At 36.7% G+C, this 22,117-nt stretch overlaps 1 protein-coding gene across 3 annotated transcripts; it reads right to left on the reverse strand.

Moving 5' to 3' along the window:
* Positions 1 to 629: 629 nt before the first annotated feature.
* Positions 630 to 19,128, reverse strand: LOC125865504 (uncharacterized). 3 transcript variants are annotated; one of them, XM_049545702.1, is made up of 3 exons: positions 18,550 to 19,066; positions 16,242 to 16,337; positions 630 to 959 (listed from the first exon to the last, which is right to left on the reverse strand). In XM_049545702.1, the coding sequence occupies exons 1-3, from the start codon at positions 19,033 to 19,035 to the stop codon at positions 900 to 902; spliced, it is 642 nt and encodes a 213-aa protein (XP_049401659.1). In that variant the 5' UTR covers positions 19,036 to 19,066; the 3' UTR covers positions 630 to 899. The 3 variants fall into 3 exon arrangements, with proteins under 3 accessions (XP_049401659.1, XP_049401672.1, XP_049401666.1); XM_049545715.1 differs by lacking the exon at positions 16,242 to 16,337 and having other exon boundaries at positions 630 to 919; positions 18,550 to 19,128; XM_049545709.1 differs by lacking the exon at positions 16,242 to 16,337 and having other exon boundaries at positions 18,550 to 19,064.
* Positions 19,129 to 22,117: the final 2,989 nt, after the last annotated feature.

Here is a 22,117-nt window from a genome sequence, read left to right on the forward strand (position 1 = left end):
TAAAACATTTCGTTTTGGAAAGGAGAAAACATGAAATAATATACTTGTCATTTGGTAGAGTGTATAAAAATAGTGTTCAATAGAGTGTATTAGTTATGCATATATTATTTCTTTGATATATTAAAAATAGTATGCATTGCATAAAAATATTTATTTACAAAAATATCCTCCACAATTATGGTGGAAAAGATGTAAAAGGGCCTTTGAGAGGCAATAGCGTCTTTAACAATGCTAATACATGTATTAAATCCTTTGCATTGCTAATACCTTGAAATCCATGTTATTAGTATTACACTCCTCAGTACACAATAGAGTATATAACTAATACACTCTACCAAACGACTTATGTTTCTTTCTCTCTTTTAACAAAATAATAACTCCATTTTCGATTCATTGAAAAAAAAATTTGAAGTCCCTATAGTATTTATTTATTACCTCTTAAAAATAGCATTTTGTTTCCCAATTCTTCAGTTTTTGAGTATATCTTTACAACCAGGTGGAGAATCATGCTCAAACTGTACATTCCTGCCAAGTATTATACCATCTAGCATTGCAGCAGCAACATACGCAGTAACAATAAAAGAAGCTACTCAAATTTGAAATTCAACTCCAACACTGGACTACATCCAATCCATTTCTTTCTTTATTTTTTCTCTAATCTTTTTGCGGAAATTGGTGGAACAGGGCAGGAGGTGGGGGAGGAAGAGAACCATACATCAAAGATAAGCTCGTTATACATGATATATTAGTGGAATCTTAATTTTCTTGATTATACATCTAGTACATTCTCGGCTTCAAAAGACGTGAATAGATGAAGTAGATGATATCTCCATCTGCTCCAACTTTTGGCTTGATATGCATATTAGATCCCAGGCTACTCTGTAACAAACATTTCCATATTATTGACAGGAGCCGAAAGCTGTAAAAATGAGAGACCAGTCAGCTTGAAATATCAAATCCTGACAAGAAGATAAAGTTCAGACCACGGATGTAAAAGTGTTTTTCTACTTTTTCTAACATACAGTGAAAAGTATTGAAAGAGTAAAACATCAACCCAACAGAGGTCATCCCAGAGTATCACCTAACCATCAGATAGACAATACCAATAGTAAACTGAAACAAAACAATTACTGCATAATCAATCTATAATAGAAATTAACAGTCGAAAACTTTGCTCGTTACAAGTCATAACACCTAGAAGCTTTCCTATATCACAATATGATACTTTTGATTTGAAAGGTAAACCTTTTGAGAATATGGTTCAATAGGATGAGAAATTGCTACATATGACCTTCGGAACCAAAAAAGGTGAGGGTTAGACATCTCATCAGGAAGCACTAATACAGTAAAGTTGATAAAGCTTTGAAAAGATAAATCCCATCAAGTCCCATGTGTATAACGTGTTTGCATCCTCCCTTCAAGAAGTACAATCGAAGTGGTATTTGAACTAGATGTAGGTTAAAACCAACAAGAGATTATGCTACAATTGAACCAAGGTCTTATCACCATTCATATTTGAAAGTAGTACAATGTCAAAGAAAATTTACTTCCCTTCCTTGTCTACTTTCACTCAACACACTTCACCAGTAGGGTTTGGTATTAACATAGGAGAATGATCAACAGATTACAGGGAGTTTGCATAGGTTTGAGAAATTGCAGACAGGGGATGAAAAAGTGTGTCAAGGGAAGTAAAAGCTACAAAGTCTCCACAATTTTGTTTATTTTTATTGACCTAGTTTCAAGAGCTAAATTAGCTCATTTTGGACAACTTGAAGATTGTATGAGCTGATCTTAACAATAGATAAATTAAACATCAAAATCAGTTGAAAACTTGGTTTAAAAAACCACAAGAATGCCATTAGCCAAGCTCCTTTCCTTTTATCATAAGTTTGCAACGTGTTTTTTTTGGGAACTTACACATCGTTTTGGGAGGAGAAATGGATTGGTCATGGACCGTTGAAACAAATATATCCAGACATCTACAACTTATGCCAACAACAAGATGCAACAGTGGCTGAAGTATGGTCGTAGATGCTTTTACGGGTCGTAGATGGGCTTGATGATCAAAGTACTAGAAATCGATTATTGTCTGACTTTTACGGACTACGTTTATGGATCATAAATGAGTCCCGTAGATCAAACTTCAGAAATTCAGTATTTAGGCCAAATTTCTATGAGAGGAATCTATGGCCCGTAGTTCAAGATGGCCCTCGTAGAAGCTGCCGACAGTTTTCCTTCATGGTTGTTTTGATCTTTTTCTACTCTTTTAATTCCTATACTAAATCGTTGTAGCCTATTCTAAGAGAGGCTGCTAGAATAGGAATAGATGTACACAATCCTACTTAGAATAGGAATAGGAATAGGAATATGAATAATATTTAGTATCCTTCTTGGTAAAGGATTGTATTATAGTGTCTATAATAGGGTCTCCATGTAATAATGTCAATTCACAATTCAATAATATTTTTCTCCTATACTTCTCACAGAGATTAAGGGAAACTTAGTCGACCTAAACCTTTCCATTAACATCCAATACCCAGAGATTAGAATCAATACGTCTCAACTCCTCTAAAGCAAGAACTGGGGTTATTTAGCTTCAAGCTTCGGTTCAAGGAATCAAGCTAGGGTCTTCCATTCGATTTAGTAGTCTTATCATGTTCAATTTTGTAGTCTTATCATGCATATTTTCACATATTCAGTATGTGAGAAATATATGAGAAAAATATTATTGAATTGTGTTTTAGTTATTACATAGAGAACCCTATTTATAGACACTATGATACAATTCCTTACCAACTAGGAGACTATAAACTATTCATATTACGTGTAGGATTGTGTATATCTATTCTATTCTAACACTCCCCCTCAAGCTGGTGCATACAAATTATATATACCTAGCTTGTTACAAATGTAATTAATACGAGGACCGGTAAGGGACTTGGTGAAGATATCTGCAAGTTGATCATTTGACTTCACAAATTTGGTGACAATATCTCCCGAGAGTATCTTTTCTCTCACAAAGTGACAATCAATCTCAATGTGCTTAGTCCTCTCATGAAACACTGGATTTGATGCGATATGAAGGGCCGCTTGATTATCACACACAAGTTCCACATGACCGGTTTCTCCAAACTTCAGTTCTCCAAGCAACTGTTTGATCCAAACTAGCTCACAAGTTGCTACAGCCATTGCTAGATATTCTGCTTCTGCACTGGATCGAGCAACCACACTTTGTTTCTTACTCTTCCATGACACCAAATTACCTCCTACTAAAACACAATATCCGGATGTAGAACGTCTATCAAAGGGTGATCCTGCCCAATCAGCGTTTGTATATCCGGTGATATGCTCATGGCCTTGATCCTCGAAGAGTAGTCCTTTACTAGGAGCTGACTTTATATATCGCAGAATACGAACAACTGCTTCCCAATGACTATCACAAGGAGAAGTCATAAACTTACTACAACACTCACAGGAAAAGAGATGTCCAGTCTAGTCACCGTGAGATAATTCAACTTTCCAACCAGCCGTCTATACCTTTCAGGATTACTGAGTTGCTCCCCTCTGTCCTGGAAGGAGTTTAACATTCGGATACATAGGTGTGTCAATGGGTTTACATCCCATCATTCCTGTCTCCTCAAGAATGTCTAAAGCATACTTGCGTTGAGAAATAACAATACCTAATATAGATTGAGCAACCTCAATACCTAAAAAATACTTCAGTATGCCGAGGTCTTTAGTTTGGAAATGCTTAAAGAGATACTGCTTCAAATTAGCGATACCAACTTGATCATTGCCGGTGATAACGATATCATCAACGTAAACAATCAAATAAATACACAGATTTGGTGTTGAATGCCGACAAAACACAGAGTGATCAGATCCACTATGAGTCATGCCAAACTCCTGAATTACTGTGTTGAACTTTCCAAACCAAGCTCGAGGAGACTGTTTCAGACCATAGAGTGACCGACGCAATCGACATACAAGGCTACTAGACTCTCCCTAGCAACAAAACCAGGTGGTTGCTACATATAGACTTCTTCCTCAAGATCATCATGCAGAAAAGCATTCTTAATGTCCAACTAATGAAGAGGCCAATGACGAACGGTAGCCATAGATAGAAATAGATGGACAGATGCTATTTTGGCCACAGAAGCGAAAGTGTCACTGTAATCTAGCCCAAATATCTTAGTATACCCTTTGGCAACAAGGCGAGCCTTAAACAGATCGACTTGACCATCTGGACCAATTTTGACTGCATAAACCCAACGACAACCAACAATAGACTTACCTGTAGGAAGGGAGACAAGCTCCCAAGTACCACTCGAATGTAAAGTAGACATCTCATCAATCATAGCCTGCCTCCATCCAGAGTGAGAAAGTGTTTCTCCTGTAGTTTTAGGGATGGAAATTGAGGGAAAAGATGATACAAAGACATAATGGGGTGAAGATAAACGATGATAACTCAAGAAAGTATAATGTGGATTATTATTTCGAGTAGATCGTGTACCTCTTTGAAGTGTAATCGATTGGCTAGCAGGAGGCAAGGCCGCAGAGGGAGCAGGATCTGACACATGACATGAATCATTTGAGACTATTGTTGGACATGGACGCCGATGATAAGTTAGGAGTGGTGGCACTACAACTAGAGATGGAGAAGTAACCGTAGGTCCCTCAAAAGTCGGTACAGGCAAGACTTGAGGTATGGGTAAGACCTCAGAGACATCAGCATGATCAGAAGATGTGTAGTAAGGTTGAGATTCAAAGAATGTTACATTGGCAGACATAAGATATCGGCGGAAATCATGTGAATAGCAACGATATCCTTTTTGAACTCGAGAGTAACCAAGAAAGACACATTTAAGAGCATGAGGGGTTAATTTATCTTTTCCTGGGGCTAAGTTATGAACAAAGCATGTGCTCCCAAATACACGAGGAGGGATAGAATAGAGATGTGACTGAGGATACAATATGGAATGTGGAATCTGATTCTGAATAGAAGATGAGGGCATTCTATTCATTAAATAACAAGATGAAAGGATTGCATCACCCTAAAAACGCAGCGAAACATGGGATTTAATAAGGAGAGTGCGAGCAGTCTCAATGAGATGCCTATTCTTTCTTTCTGCTACACCATTTTGCTGAGGAGTGTATAGACAAGATGTTTGGTGAATAATTCCTTAGTGAGACATAAACTCCTGAAACTGGAATGGTAAGTATTCTAAGGCATTATCACTACGAAAAGTACGAATAGAAACACCAAACTGATTTTGCATCTCGAATAATCATCAATGAAACTAACAAAATAACGAAATCCTAAGGTGAAACTAACTCTACTAGGACCCCAAATATCAGAATGAACTACTGAAAAAATAGATTCTGAATGCCCCTCGGTACCACGTGAAAATGTGGCACGAGTGTGTTTCCCAAGTTGACATGACTCACAATCTAATTTAGATAAACTAGGCACCATCTGTTGCAGTTTGGATAGACTCGGATGTCCCAAACGTTTGTGAATGAGGTCCGAAGGATCTGTAACAGAGCATGTTGCGAAGGAATTTGAAGAGGTAAGATAGTAAAGGCCTTGTGATTCATGTCATGTGCCAATCATTTGTCCCTAGCTGCGGTCCTGCATGAGAAAAGAATCATCAAAAAAGGTTATGCTACAATGTAGGGCACCTATCAAACGACTAACAGATGCCAGATTAAAAGGAGAACTAGGGACATAGAGAACAGAGTGTAGAGTGACAGAAGATAGGGGTGTGGCTTTTCCAACCCCTTTTGGTTTTGTTTGGATCCCATTGGCCAAAGTAATAGCAGGAAGAAATTATGAATAAACAATACCTGACATAAGTGATTTGTTACCAAAAATATGATCAGAAGCACCCGAGTCCATGACCCATGATCCACGAGTATTAGATTGTGAAACACAAGCAAAAGAATTACCCGCAACAGCAACATCATGTTGAACAACCGAAGCTACTTATGGAGACATTTGCTTACTTGCTCGATATTGAAGGAACTCATCATATTTTGATTGAGCAATATGAGCATTATGAGATGGTCGATCAGGCGGAGCAACAAATGCTTCTTGTGGAGATGTTTGCTTACTTGCACGATTACAAAGGAACTCATTATATTCCTTTAGAGCAACACGATCATAACTGGGTGGTGGATCATGCAAAGGATGACATATGTCACGAGTGTGTCCAGACTTATGACAATAACTACACTTGGATCGAGGTTTTCCAAGACGACCTCCTCCTCGTTGATTCTCCATAGATTGATATGCTTGTTTTTCTATGGTTTGAGATGCGAGAGTAGATGAGTCAATGGTAGGTGATGGAACTACTTTGTGGCTGGGAGGCGCGGCAACACGAAGTAGACGAGAGAATAATTCATCCATTGTAGGAATTGTAGGGCTAGCTAAAATTTGATCACGCACAGAATCATGGTCAGGAGGAAGTCCAGCAAGGGTAAGAACTAGAAACAATGTTTGTTTGTGTTCTTGTTATTTTTCCACAATCATAGTAACTGGCATCAACATGTCGAATTCCTCTGTGACTGCCTGTCCCAAGTAGACATATTAGATTCTTATTTCTTTAAGTTGGTAAACCGAGATATCACATCATAGAATCGAGATATGTCATTAATGTATAAAGCACGAGCCTTTTCCCAAACTGTATAACACCTCTGGAATGGGCAAAACGAAGGCATCAATTTGGAATCAATATAACGCCATAGGAGACTACATAATTGAGCATCTACTTTCTCCCATTATGCTTTGGCTTTTGCATCTTCCTCACTAGTCTTTGCCTTTACATCTACCACATAAGTCATGTTCGTTAAGTGATCTTGGATACCTTGACCCTTGCACCACAGCTCAACCGAGAAAGCCAAGATAAATAGTTTGAACTTCCCAATAAAAGTTCTGAAGTGATTATAGGGCTAGAACTTCCAATCCCCATATTTTTAGAACCAAAAACATATCACCCAAAACACATTATGCTAAATTTGTCTTGGAAACAACAAAAAACTTGATTATAGAGATCTGATTGTCCGAAAATTCAAATCTCAAAGAAAAAGTCGCCGGAAACAGCTTGGAAATAGTCGAAACCCTAATTCCAGCGATCGGATCTGCTCAAAAACAGTTTGGGCGTCGGAATGGCTGGACGACCCCAATGGAGAATGCATACTTAGCCGCTTACCAGTTGAAAGGAGTGGCTCAAATTTGGTACTAGCAGTGGAAAGGATGACAGAGGGGTTAATGCAGGTCCAATGAACTGGGAGAAGCTTGTGGCTGCATTTCTAGACAGGTTCTTTCTGCTTGAGCTAAGGGAGGCCAAGGTCTAGGAGTTTATTAATCTGAAGCAAGGGAACATGTCGGTGAAGGAGTATTCCTTGAAGTTTACCCAACTCTCCAAGTATGTTGCATCTATGGTGACCGACTCCAGGTCCCATATGAGCAAGTTTGTTTTAGGTGTTTCAGAGACTAGTAAAGGTGTATAGAACTGCTATGTTGATCAAGGAGTTGAACATCTCTAGGTTGATCACTCATGCTCAATAGATTGAGGAAGAGAAGGTCAAGGAGAGTACTAGGGGGAGTAAGAGGGCTACAACAGACAGTGTGGACTAGTCTCCACAGAAGTTAGGTGGTGAAAATCGCTCTCATTTTCATCATAAGTTTTGAGGTTCAGCCCCATCCTTTGCTAGTGCCCCAATACCCAAGTTCATACAGGAGAACATGGATAGGGCACCAAGCTCTAAGTCCCAGGGTAGTGTCACTAGTGGTTGTACCTTTTTGGTTTATCAGAAGTAAGGTAAGAACCATCTCAGAGGGTGTATAGCTAGTAGTGGTAATTGTGTTGGATGTGGCAATTCAGACCACAAGTTAAGGGAATGCCCAGCGGCATCAGGTAGGGGTAAGGATATTTACCAGCAGACTCAGCCTAACACTTCAGCAGCTCTAACAGGTCGCCCAACTCTATTATATTTTACTTTTGTTGTGTTGCGAAAGGAGGGCTAGAGGGGTACAATCTCCCTGTTAACAATGTAATATTTACTTGTATTCTTGATTAAACCTTTGTTAGGTAGGAATTTGTTGTTGATTCTTGTGATTTGAAATGGATAGATGTTTGAAGAAACATAATTCTTCTCAACCAAGTTCTAGTTTTAGAGACAATTCTCCACGTTTTATAGATGAGTTTGATTTAAAGTCACTTAAACCGGATCCTGGAGAAAGAATATCCATTCATAATTATAGCACTAAAATATGAGATAAAGTGAGAAGACACTACATTCAACAAAGGCCTTGTCAACTGATTATTTCTCGATATCCTCAAACTAGATTCCGAACAAAAATGAATCGATTTTGTTTGACATGGTTTAAGAGTTCATATTCTAGGTGAATTAGAGTATAAGTGTGAAGAAAGATGTTGTATTTTGCTTATGTTGCTATTTATATAAAAATGACTGTGTAAAGGGAAATGCGGGTGATTTTTTCAAGAAAACTGGTTTTAAGACTTGGAATCATAGTTTGGAATGAATTGATTTATATGTTGCTGAAGTAAATAACGTCCACAATAGGTGTTTCAACAAGATGCTAGATTTTTGAGAATCAATCTCAATCCATTCAAGTTGCTAACAACAATTTGAGAAAACAAGAAGTGAGCATCGAATTCGTTTAGAGGCTTCTACTAATATGGCAAGGAACCTCTTAGAATTTTGGTTGTCTTTTCGAGGTCATGGTGAAAGTAAATCTTCAAAAAATACAGGCCTTTTTTTAGGTCTTTTGGAATGGCTTGGAAAAATGCTTTCGGATGTGAATAGTGTTATTTTAAAATCTGCTCCAAAAAATGCTATGATGACTTCTCCAAAAATTCAAAAAGGATATAATGAGTGTTTGTGCACAAGAAATCACGAAACCAGTAATTGATGACTTTGATGGAGAATTTTTTTGGAATATTAGTTGATGAATCCAAGGACATCACACCATGAACAAATGGCCCGTGCTTTGCGGTATGTTAATAAAAAAGTCGAAGTGAATGAGCGAGTTGTTACTATTGTTCATGTTGGTGATACACCAGCACAATCATTGAAGGAAACAATATGATCTTTGTTTTTTAAACTCTTTGAGTACATCAAAATACGTGGACAAGGCAATGATAGGGCTACTAACATGCAGGGAGAGATGAATGGTCTTTAAAGGTTTGATTTTGCAGGAAATTTCATCAAACATATTGCATTAACTGTTTTGCTCACTAACTACAATTGACACTTGTAGTTGTTGCCAAAAAACATTTGCTTGTGGACAACTTCTTTGTTATTATTGCTAATGTGTTGAATGTTGTTGGAGCATCATTTAAGTGTAGAGATCAACTTCAGGACCATCAAGCAGAAATGTTGGAACAACTACAAGAAAGCGGTGAGGTTCAAAGTGGAAAAGGCTTGATTCAAGAATGAGGGCTTCAAAGGCCAGGTGACACTCGTTAGGGATCTCATTTTAGAACACTAGATAACTTTGTTGTTTTATATTCATCTATAGCTCATGTGCTTGATACAATTAAATGAGGAGGTTACAACCCAGTGATAGATTGCAAGCAGGAGCTTTCTTAAGTATGATCAATGAATTTGAATTTGTTTTCTTGCTTCACTTGATAATACTGGTGATATCAAATAAGTTGAGTGCAGCATTGTAGAGAACGGAGCAAGATATTGTTAATGTCTTGGTATTTCTTGATATTACTAAAAAAAGACTACAATTGTTGAGAGATGATAATTAAGAATCTTTGATGAATGAAGTTTTTTCATTTTGTGATAAACATGAAATTGTGGTAACTAAGAAGGATAAATTTTATATTCCTGGAAAGTCAAAGCGTAGGTCTTGTAGTGTTACGTATTCACATCACTTGCGTGTTGAGATCTTTTATGTTATTATTGACTTGCAACTGCAAGAGCTTAATATCGTTTTGATGTTGTGAGTGGTAACTTGCTTCTTGGTACGGACAAGCTTGAATTCGGCTAATGTTTTTGCTAATTTTAATAAGGAAAGATAATGACATTGACCATTTATTATCCAGATGAGTTTGGTGAACCAAAGCTTCAAGATCTCACTCATCAACTTGATACTTTCATAATACACATGCAGCGTGGTGATCCTACATTTTCTGATTTGAAAGAAATTGGTGATTTGGCAGAAGCACTGGGTAATGCAAATCTCATAGAGACTTATTCTCTTGTGTACTTACTTGTGAGGTTAAAGTTGATTTTACTTGTCGCTACTACAATTGTAGAGTGAGCCTTCTCATCCATGAAGCATATTAAGAATGAAATGTTGTATTAGTGATGAATTTTTAAATGATTGTTTAGTTTGTTACATCGAGGACATATTTGTGAATATAAGTAACAATGTTATCATTAAGGCCAGGAAAATGATTTCTAAGGGTTGTATCTACCATCTAGTCTGGGTTAAGGATTCCAGTTCCGAAAGCCCAACCCTTCGATTAAAACCAATGGTAAGTGAATTTCCTGAAGTGTTCCCAGAGGATCTTCCCAGAGTCCCTCCCAAACGGGAAATCGACTTTGGAATAGACCTTCCTCCAAATACAAAACTAATCTCTATTCCAACTTATAAAATGGCTCCAGCTGAGTTTAAGGAGTTAAAGGACCTCCTAGATAAAGGTTTGATCAGACCCAGCATCTCCCCATGGGGTGCTCCAATTCTCTTCGTGCGTAAGAAAGATGATTCTCTCCAAATGTCTATTGATTACCGTTAGTTGAACAAGGTCATAATAAAAAATAAGTATCCCATTCCTAGGATTGATGACTTTTTCGACCAGCTTTAGGGTGCCAGCTTCTTCTCAAAGATAGACATCAGATCAGACTATTATCATCTTAGAGTCGGAGATTGTGACATTTTGAAGACAGCCACTATGAATTTATTGTTATGTCTTTTGGACTAACAAAAGGCTCCAGCAACTTTTACGAACTTGATGGATAGAGTGTTCAAACAGTATTTGAATCTGTTCATCAGTCTTTATAGATGACATCCTTATTTGTTCTCAGAGCAAGGATGAGCATACAGGTCATTTGAGGATTGTCTTGCGACTTCTTAAGGACCACCATTTGTTTGCTAAGTTCGATAAATGTGAATTTTGGTTGAAATCAGTAGCATTCCTTGGTCATGTAGTCTCTGGAGAGGGCATTCAGGTTGACCCTCAAAAGACTAATGCAGTTAAGAACTAGCCTAGACCTCTCTCTCCTTCAAATATTAGGAGCTTCTTCGGTTTAGCTGGTTACTATAAATGGTTCATTGAATGATTATCCTCTATTGCTTCTCCTTTGTCTAGATTGACATTTTCAGTAGTCCAAAGTTTGTTAGAAGAGTTTTCAAGAGTTGAAGACTCGACTTACTTCAGCCCAGTTTTGACTTTACCAGGAGGTTTAGATGGGTTTGTGGTTTATTATGATGCTTCCAGGATTGGCTTAGGTTGTGTGTTAATGCAACATGGTAAGGTCATAGCTTATGCTTGAGGCAACTTAAAGTTCATAAGAAGAATTACCTCACTCGTGATCTTGAGTTAGCAGCGGTCGTGTTTGCCTTGAAGATTTGGAGGCACTATCTTTCTGGTGTTCACCTAGTTGTGTTTAGAGAACCATAAAAGTCTTTAATATGTGTTTAATCAAAAGGACTTGAATCTTCGCAAGAGGAGATGGCTTGACTTGTTGAAAGACAATGACATGAGCATTTTATCATTCGAGTAAAGCCAATGTAGTGGCAGATGCTCTCAGCTGGTTGTCTATGAATAGTGTCGCTCATGTTGAGGGGGAGGAGAAGGAGTTGGTTCATGCTGTTCACATGCTTGCTCGTTGGGAGTTTACCTTGCGGATTTGGCTAATGGTAGAGTTATTATTCAGAATGGGTCAGAATCGTCTCTTGTGATAAATGTTAAGACAAAAGTGGATGATGATCCAACCTTAATTGAATTGAAGGAAGCAATTCTTAAAAAGATTGTGGAAGGTTTTCTCTAAAGGGGGAGATCGTGTGCATCATTACCAGGATCGTTTGTGTGTTCAAGATGTTGACAGATTGAGGCAACAAATTTTAACAAAAGCTCCCAGTTTTGATACTCTAAGATGTACGGTGACCTATGGAAAGTCTATTGGTGGAATGGTATGAATAATATAGCGGAATTTGTGGCCAAGTGTCCAAATTGCCAATAAGTTAAGGTTGAATATCAGAAACCAGGAGGTATGACTCAGGATACCAGTTTTCCTACTTGGAAGTGGGAGAATTTGAATATGGATTTTATCACAAGTTCGCCTCGCATATGTGACAACATGATTCTATCTACGTGGTAGTAGACCGAATGACTAAGTCAGAACATTTCTTACTCGTTAAGACTTCTTATTCAGCCGAGGACTATGCTAGACTTTACATCCGAAAGTTAGTGAAATTGCATGGGGTTCCGTTATCCATCATCTCAGATAGGGGTACTCAGTTCACCTCTTAGTTTTGGAAGTAATTTCAAAAAGTTCTTGGTACTCAAGTTAAGCTTAGTAAAGGATTTCACCCGCAGAATGATGGTCAAGCAGAGCAGAATATTCAGACTTTGGAGGATATGTTGAGAGCTTGCGTGATCAACTTTAAGGGTAATTGGAATGATCACTTGCTTCTTATTGAGTTTGCTTATAATAACAATTCCCACTCCAGTATTCAGATGGTTCTATTTGAGGCGCTTTATAGTAGGTGTAGATCTCATATAGGGTGGTTTGAGGTTGGTGAAATGGCCCTGATAGGGCCTGAATTAGTTCATGAGGCTGGGGAGAAAGTTCAACTTATTAGAGATAGGTTGAGAATGGCTCAGAGTAGACAAAAATCATATGTAAATGTGAGGAGAAGAGCGCTTGAATTTTCTAATGATTGGGTATATCTGAAAATTTCACCCATGAAAGGGGTGATGATGTTTAGTAAGAAAGGAAAGTTGATTGCCCGTTATGTTGGTCCTAGATTCTGAGGTATTTCAGTAATGTGGCCTAATGAGCTGGATTAACCTGCAGAATTGGCATTAGTGCATCCACTGTTCCTTGTGTCCTTACTGATGAAAAGCATTGGTGATCCCACTTCAGTTGTGCCTTTAGAGAGTGTTGGTGTGAAGGATAAGTCTCTCTTACGAAGAGAGCCCAGTCGAGATTCTTGATCGTCAGGTTCGTTAGTTGAGAAATAAGGAAGTCGCTTCAATAAAAGTCCTTTGAAGGAATCAATTGGTTGAAGAAGCGACTTAGGAAGCGGAAGATGGCCAAGTATCTCCACCTCTTTCCTTCCGGTTCAATTCCAGCGTGAGGTAATAGTTCCTCCATAGTACTCTATTCAGATTCATGTCTTCCAATTAATTCACATGTCTAAGTATGCATGCATGTTCATGAAATCAGTCACCTTTCGTGTTTTAGTTTGGAGTCCGTCATTCCATTAGTTTTCAATGTTTAGTTTTAAGTTTTGGGTTTGCAGATCTTTCCCTACTCTTTTCAACTTATTAAGACTCCATTCAAAGACGAATATTCCTAAGTATGAGATATTGTAACACTCTAGAAGTTCTAAAGTCCAAATCAGATATTGTAAGCCAGGAAATTTAAGACTACAGAAATTTTGGGATTTACGAACGCCATCTACGGGCCAAAAATGGAACCACAAACCGTATATGGGATCCGTAGATCAACTTCGGAGATTGGAAATTTAACCTAAGTTTTACGAGCAAGGACCACAGGTTGTAGATGCTTTTACAGGTGGGCTCGTGGATCAAAGTCCTGAAACTTGATTTTTGACTGACTTTTACAACCCACATCTACAGCTCATAAATGGAATTACGAACCATAAATGGGTCTCATAGATCAAACTTCAGAACCCCAGTATTTAGGCCTGATTTCTACGAGAGGAATCTACGGCCCGTAGTCCAATCCACGGACCTTAGATGGCCCTCGTAGAAGTTGCCGCTAGTTTTTACTTCAGGGTTGTTTTAAACTTTCCCCACTATTCTTAGAGGGATTAAGCAGAACTTAGTCGACCTAAACCCCCCCCCCCTCCTCCCATTCACACCCACCACCCAAAGATTAGAATCATACGTCTCAACTCCTCTCAAGCAAGAACTAGGGTTCTTGATCTACAAGCTTCAGTTCAAGGAATCAAACTAGGGTCTCCATTCCAAGTGTGGAATTTCATCAATGGATATGTTTTCACCAATAGAGTCCCAAAGAAAACCGAGTTTTTCAGATAATGAATTCTATAGAAGTTAGGGTTCTTATGAAAGCATAATTTTCACTTTATTTTCGGTTCTTCTTCTTGGATAGTTTGATTATGCATACATAGATGTTCAGGATCATCAACAAACACTTCGTTGAGATCACGCATTTCGTCAGCTTTTGGTGAGGCCTTCTTGCTTTCGGAGGACTCTAATTTTATTGCTTTAGTAGTATTTTAAAGTAGTCATGGGTCTTGTCCTGACACCTATCTTTAAACAGTAGAGGCTTCATAGACAAATAGAGTTAGAGAGCCATTTCAGTTTTCTTCTTAAATGTTTTGACAAATTTTATCATTATTTTCATACAACTTTTGAGATTTAGTTTATTGTTTTAAAAGCTCATCACTTAAAGCTTCATGATTTATGTGTTTAGTCTTCCGCTTAGTAGTCAGCCAGACCAAGGGTTCGCTTGGGGACTAGAAATGATTTTCGAGTGCCAGCCACGTCCAGGGTGTAGACTCGAGGAGTGACAGTTACTTAGCACCGAGCGAATTTAGGGATGAAGGCTCATCCGTTAGTTAGGATTAAAACCTTTTTTGTAGCAATCTCTAAGTCCCAAAACTACGTACCACCGAAGGATTATAAGGGTCACCCGTCAGACCATGACTTGACTCCTTAGTCCTTTATGGACATCAACTTAGTGGTACCACATTAGCACAAATCACCTTTTATACCCTGGCAAGTTATATTGGGCCCTCTTTGATGGGATTATAACATTAAACTCCGTTAGTTATTAGTATCTCCCACAGTCCAGTCTCAAATGTTGCATGACCTTGTAAGTCAGTTATCCCCGTTTTTAGCATTTATCAATTACATGTTTTACTACTCGGTCATTTCACCTACTCAATACATTCAAAGTACTGACTGCATACTCTTTGCGCTATGTTGTTTTATAATATAGGTTCAGACGTTTAGCATTCAGCATGCGGTTAGTACAACTTCCGATCAGCTCAGCAACACATTTGGTGAGTCCTCATCTTTCGAGGACAACCTTTATATTTCTTTCAATTATTAAATCTTTTGTTTTTCAGACAATTAGAGTTAGTTGGGGCTTGTCCTAGAAACTCATCTTACTAAAGGCTTTCAAATAGACAGTCAGATAGACAAGTATTTAAATTTTATATTCCAGACCACTCAGCTATTTCAGTTTAGCTTTCACATTCAGTAAAGTTATTATTTACATAAATCATAGTGTCGTGCTAGGCCATGGGTTAGTTTGGGTCACTTGTGGCTCTAAGCACCGTGTTACGACTAGGAGGTAGTCTCGAGTCGTGACAGATGAAAATTTGACCAACCAGAAGGAGAGACAGAGGATTTCCCAACATGTATATAGTGCACTGTTTGGAAAGAGAGAAACCAAAGGGGTTTTGAAAACAAGCACCGCAACATCTAGAAGTTGAAGATGAAATGCGTAGTCGCTCATTATTTTGGAGTAAACAGGAATGTTTAATAGAAGCAAAAGATATTTTTGATGTTTAAGACATCAGTAAGAAGAAACGTTGATAGGAAGGGTTCCTTTTATTTGTAATTGTTTATTATTTTTGGGGGACTATACAGTTGTTATAGTATACGTCTATCAAAAAAGAAAAATGACCAGCTCTACAACTGTTATTCAACTTTAGTCCTCTGCATTTAACTTATCAAGAAAAACAATTAAATCCCATGCATTTTCCCGTAATCTCTTCAGATAGGTCATTGTAAAATAAAATGCTTAAGAGTTAAGACAGTAACTTCATTAGAATAACAACCAGCTTCTTTTACGGGTGAATAAAGGCACCAACAACTGACATTCAAGGACTGTGTGATGACCTGTTGTAGAGATTTTCATATCTAATATCAATAGAAGTGATCACCTGTTAACTGTCCACAATTACCCAAAATTTCAAGCAACAGTATCCCAAAACATCATTTTAGATGAAATTAGCTTGAATGAAGTTTGCCAATCTTGATAATATGTTGTTGAGTAATGGCTTCATCCAACCAGATAGAGAGTAATTCTCTGAGAAGGCTACCATCATTTTTATCTTTAGTTAACATTAGCTAAGGGAAACAGCCTGTGTCACTACTTGTCCTTTCTTCTCAATAAATTTCTCAGAAAATTGGCATTCTGTTGAGGCAAGTTGTGAATTACGAAAGTAAAACAGAAACGATGAGTAAAACCTAGAAAAGGAGGAAGCATCCAGATAACAAATTCTCATATTCCTTATTTATATTTTGTTGCAAAGAAGTTTGAGCAGTAGATTTGGAGCCATGAGTCAAAGCCAGCCAGAGAGACAAGACAAGAAACAATGAGTAAACCAAGAGTCCATGAGTAAAAATTAGAATCCGGAGAAAACAATTTCTCATGATCTTGCTATGGAAACAATATTAGAACCAACTCTACAAACATAAGCACAAGATATAGTTGCATAGGGGGCATCCTTTATCCAATAGAATATAGACTTGCAACAACTGGAAATACAAGAGCATTCATGGGGAACAAATTAATGCAGCTGAACAAGGAAATTAACTAGACGCTAGAGAACACTAATTACCACCAAACCTTGAAAATTAATCAGTGACATGGTTTGACAATGAAACTAACATATGTAAATGTTATTATTATAATCAGGGTTTCCTCAACTAAAGAGTTATTTCTCAACAATTTTGCAAAAAAGAAAGTGAAACAATTTTCAGTTTGATATGTTTAATTTGCCCACATATAGAAATAACAACTACATGCTCAGTGTAGTCTCACAAGTGAGGTTTGTCGAAATTAAGATGTACACAAACCTTAACCCTACCTTTGTGGGGTAGACAGATTGTAAAGAGAAGTTATTGAAGCAGGGAAAATGTGATAGCAAAATAGCAAGATACAAAATAAATACAAATAGTATCACACATTGATAAAGAAACTAAGCAGTGCCTAACTACTACTACTACTAACAGACGGGGAAGGGATGATGCTAGCCCCTGTCTCTCCCTCATAAAGTGCGGCAACACTTGGTTAGCTACTAACTGTCTACTCTCATTATCGACCTCCACACCTTCCTATTTAGGTTCATGTCCTAAGTAAGCTTGAGTTGAGTCAGGTCCTATCTAATCACCCACCCCAATTCTTTTTCGGCCTACCTTTACCTCTCCTAACTCCTACTATAGCCAACCTCTCAGACCTCCTTACTAGCTCATCCGCACACCTCCTCTTCACAAGTTTGAATCATCTCAGTTTCGCTTCTCACAACTTGTTTGCCATGGGGGCCACTCACACCTTATCCCTTATTACTTTTTTCTAATAATATCTCTTCTAGTATGCCCACACATCTATCTGAGTATCCTCATCTCCGCTACATTCATCTTTTGAACGTGGACATTCTTGATTGGCCAACACTTTGTCCCATACAACAATATCGTCTAACCACCACTCTATAGAATTTACCCTTAATTTTTGGTTGTACATACAGTACCCTCGATGCAAGCCTCCATTTTCACCCACGTCACTCCTATACAATGTGCGATATCATCATCAATCACCCTATCTCCTTGGTTTATGGACCCGAGACACTTGAAGCTCCATTTCTTGGGTATGATTTATGTATTGATCTTCACTCCCACCTATGTCTCATTTGTTACGTCATTAAACTTGCACTCCAAGTACTTTGTTCTAGTCATGCTTTACCTAAAATTTTTAGACTTTAGGATTTGATTTGACCATATATGTGAGCTAGATTTCCAAAATGATTTTGCAAGCGGTAGAAGTTATTCAACTTGACCAAGATAATAGTGGAGAAGAAGTTGTGAGGAAGGATTGAATGAATGTTTTTTTCCAATGTTCTAAAGGAACCATTTAATCCACAAAAAGAGGGATCGAATCCCACCTATCCCCTTTCCTTTACCCTTCTTCTTTAGGGTCCCTCTATAGAGGACTCCGTTAAAGATTGTTGTTATTTTCCTTCCAACCTCCTTGCCTCCAAACCCCTCAAGTCCAATTTTTCCTTGCCCTTTACAAATCTTAATTTCTGCTTCTTTGTGCATTTTAGGTGCCAATGTTTAGTCTACAATATAGAACCATATACACAATCTTGCCAGACTATTACAAGTGTTGGTATGTGACAACAATTTTTCAATTCCCTTACAAAATTATTTATTACATGAAGGGCTCACTCACATTTTACACAACAAATCAATATTGACCCTCAGTGAAGAGAGAACCATACAACTTGATAAAAAAAATCTTAAGACAATTTAAAAAAACATAATGTAACTTGAAAATCACCTGTCTCAGAGATGGTCCTCCACACAAGGCCAAACCATTGTCCCGGCAAGAATGAAGAGTTTCAAACTGTTTGATATCAAGCTTCTTGTTAATGAACCCAACTTGAAAGTAAATACTCCCAGACGATGGCAAATCCACTCGGATCTCATTCACATTTAACCACAACAAGAATCTCTTAACTTCAATTCCTTCTAAATCAGTAATCGACCCAAGACTCAGCTTCCCAGTAACCTTATCAGCGTAATAAACCAAATATTCAAACTCCACATAACAAGGCTTCTCCAGTAAAACTTCAAATGTTCCATCATCGGAAAGAGAGTAAGATTTTACAGAGGTTGGTAAAAGCCCTGAAGGAAGGTTGAATTTAGTGAGGATTTCGTATACTGTTGTATTGGGGTTTGTGGGTAGATTGAGAGATAGGGAAGACGGAGATGAGAGGAGGAGAAGAAGAATAGTCAATTGGATTCTTGGATTGAAAACCCCCATTGTTCTTGATGCCTCCAGAGAAAGAGGAGGAGTTGGAGGGGATATTTACTGCACGTAATTGGTTGTACGTAACTGTTAAATAGTTGTACTATGATTACACCGTTAGTTGCTTCCTAGAAATTGAACGTTATCAAAATGTGGGTTACTTCCAAAATTTCATATCGAACTTGTCAACTAATATGAGATAATTTTTATCTGGAAAATCAAATTAATTCATTCAAAAATTTATTAACTTTAGCTGTAAAGTAGCTCATGTGGCGAAAGACTTTGATATTTATTTGATGTAAGTTCTGAAAATATATCTCAGAGCATTTTATTCATATTTGAACTCCATTGAAATAGAAAACGTAAAATACCGTCGTGATGAAGGAGATTTTCCTAAACTAAATTTTTTCGATAATTAGTTGAGAACCTAAATTATTTTATTATTACTCCATGAGTTGTCTGTTTTGTTGAATTGCAAAAGATATACCATTTTTTTTATCAAAAAAAATGGTATATCTTTTGCAATTCAACAAATCAGACGACTCATGGAGATTCGTCGTCATCTACATTTGGTAGTGGTTCGTCGCATCATTTGATATCTATCAAACTACATACTTATGCATTATTCTTTCTTAATAATTCTTCTATTCGATTTAATATGTTTAGTGATTCTGATTGGATTAGTTGTTTCGATACTTGCTACTCCATCACGACTTGATGCATATATTTGGGAGATTTCTTGATTTTTAGAAGATCAAACAAGCAATATAGTATTTCAAAATTTTCAACCAAATCTGAATATCAAACAATGTCTATAACTTTGAGATTTTTTGAACTTTGTGGTATACTGATAGAAATTAGATTTTCTTAATCTAGTCCTACTCCTCTTTATGATAACAATATATTTGTCATTCGGATTGATACAATCTAGTTTATAATGAAAGAATCAAACATATTGAGGTGAACTATCATTCTATTAGAAAATTTGTAGATGAAAGAATTGTTACCCTTCAACATGTATTCAGTGATCTTCAGATAGTTGATGTTTTTACAAAATCAATGACGCACCAACTTATCTATTTCTAGTAGGCAAATTAATACATTTTGATCCACCAACATCAATTCGGAGGAGGAAATTAGCATGATGGATAGATCATAGAATATCATGTATAAATTACATTAAGATATTCTAGATACTTCATTGTGTGTAGAATATTGTGCAGCATTAGTTGTAAAATATATTCTAGATACTACATTTAGTGTAGGATATTGTGTAACATTAGTTATAATATATTTTAGATACTACATTTAGGGCAATTTTATTTTTAACCATGTTAATATGTGTATTAAAAGCCTTTGCATTTCTAATATTATGAATTTTCATGTATTAGTAATACACATCTCAATACACAATAGAGATGAAAAAGTGTACAAACAATATACTAATATACGAAGTTAATGTATGCATTATTTTTACTAATACACTCTACCAAATAATTCATTTTTATTGTTTATTGAAGTGTATATTACTAATACCATAAATTTTCATGTATTAGTAATACAAAAAATTTCAATACGTGTATTAAATTAATTAATGACATAACTACCCTCAAGTCTCTCGAGACATTTCCCATTTCCAAAACTAAAGAGGGTGCATGACATTATTTATTTATAAACAAACACTTTTTTTGTATAAAGGTTATGTAAGACGCAAGGAAAAAAGTAACTTTCATATTTAGCAAACATAAAAATCATATTTGTATGTTATAGCTATAGTTTGCATAATTGCGCTCCATAGCAAACTTTCTGTTTGCTATGGAGCATCAGATTGTATAAATCGATGGGGGCATCAGATTTGTATAAAATCGTTGGCAGCCTCTCAATTCAATTTTATGTGTTTGTATAGCTGCATAAAATTTGAATTTGTATACAATTGAATCGAAATAAAACGTTTGTATATCAAATCTCTCTCCCTCTCTCGCTTTATACAAACACAAATTATACATTATATTTTGTATAATCTGTGTTTGTATAAAGCGAGAAAGAGAGAAAGACAAAACAGAACTGGACAGAGGAAGATTTGTATTGTATAATTATTAGTGTATAGGACGAAGATATATGTATTTGCATGTGTATATACAATTTTCTCTCGCTTTATACAAACAGAAACGCAATTTATACATTTGTGTTTGTATAAAGTGAAAGAGGCTAGGGAGAGACTGGCGAGCGAGAGAGGGAGAGTGGCGAGAGAGAATTTCAGGGAGAGAGGCGAATGACAACAGTTTGCTACAGGTTACAATCAAATCAAATTGTGGTTATAACATTTAATTTGAATTAATAGTTTGCTATTATATACATTTTTTCCATAATAATTAGGGGTGTAAATGTTACGGTTCGATCAGTTATTTTTTTAAAATTATACCATTTCAATTTTTCGGGTATTTTATAATATATCACCAAATTTAGACTTTTTAAAACCATCTCAATCATATCGGTCTCTTTTCGGTATTGGTATGGTTCGGTTAATTTCGTTTTTTTTTTACTTTTAAAATATCACCTCAAATATACTATTATTAATATATTTCTTTCACAAATATGTTCTTGAAGAAACACGTTAATTCTTCACCAAAAAGACAAGGATGTAAAACCTTGTTGCCGTATTGTTTGATCTTAAATATTTAATAGGAGTGTTTGGATAGGTTTTGTTGTATTGTTTGATAGAGTATCTATTACAATATCTTTTAATTTTAAACTTAATTAAGTAAAAGGGAACTTTTGCATATAGCCACTCAAAAATAGCTTAATTATGCTCCATAACCATAGTTTGCTAATTACAATTCGTAGCTACATGTTATAGAGAGGAGAGTGGCATGCGAGATTGGGAGAGACAAAAGAGAGGTGAGCGAGAGAGGGCAAAATACTGGGAGAGAGGTGAATTGAATATGTATATCGGTTAGATACTTGTATATATGTAACTGGTATACATATGTATTTGTATATCTGGCGACCAAGATTGAAAGAGGGAGGAGAGAGGTGAGCGATAATTTGCGTCTCGTTTGTATAATTTGCGGGTTTTTGCATAATTGAGTAATATAAA

This window comes from Solanum stenotomum, chromosome 1 (genome assembly GCF_019186545.1).
Source record: "Solanum stenotomum isolate F172 chromosome 1, ASM1918654v1, whole genome shotgun sequence".
Taxonomy (NCBI): domain Eukaryota; kingdom Viridiplantae; phylum Streptophyta; class Magnoliopsida; order Solanales; family Solanaceae; genus Solanum; species Solanum stenotomum.

What these genes read in the sequence shown, in the direction of transcription:
- LOC125865504 (XM_049545702.1), bottom strand. Translation starts at nt 19,035, where the DNA reads ATGGGGGTTTTCAATCCAAGAATCCAATTGACTATTCTTCTTCTCCTC. An exon ending in GAGGACCATCTCTGAGACAG is followed by an intron (nt 16,338 to 18,549) that starts GTGATTTTCAAG and finishes TGTTTCCCTTAG; the next exon opens with CTAATGTTAACTAAAGATAA. An exon ending in CTCAACAACATATTATCAAG is followed by an intron (nt 960 to 16,241) that starts ATTGGCAAACTT and finishes TCTTCTTGTCAG; the next exon opens with GATTTGATATTTCAAGCTGA.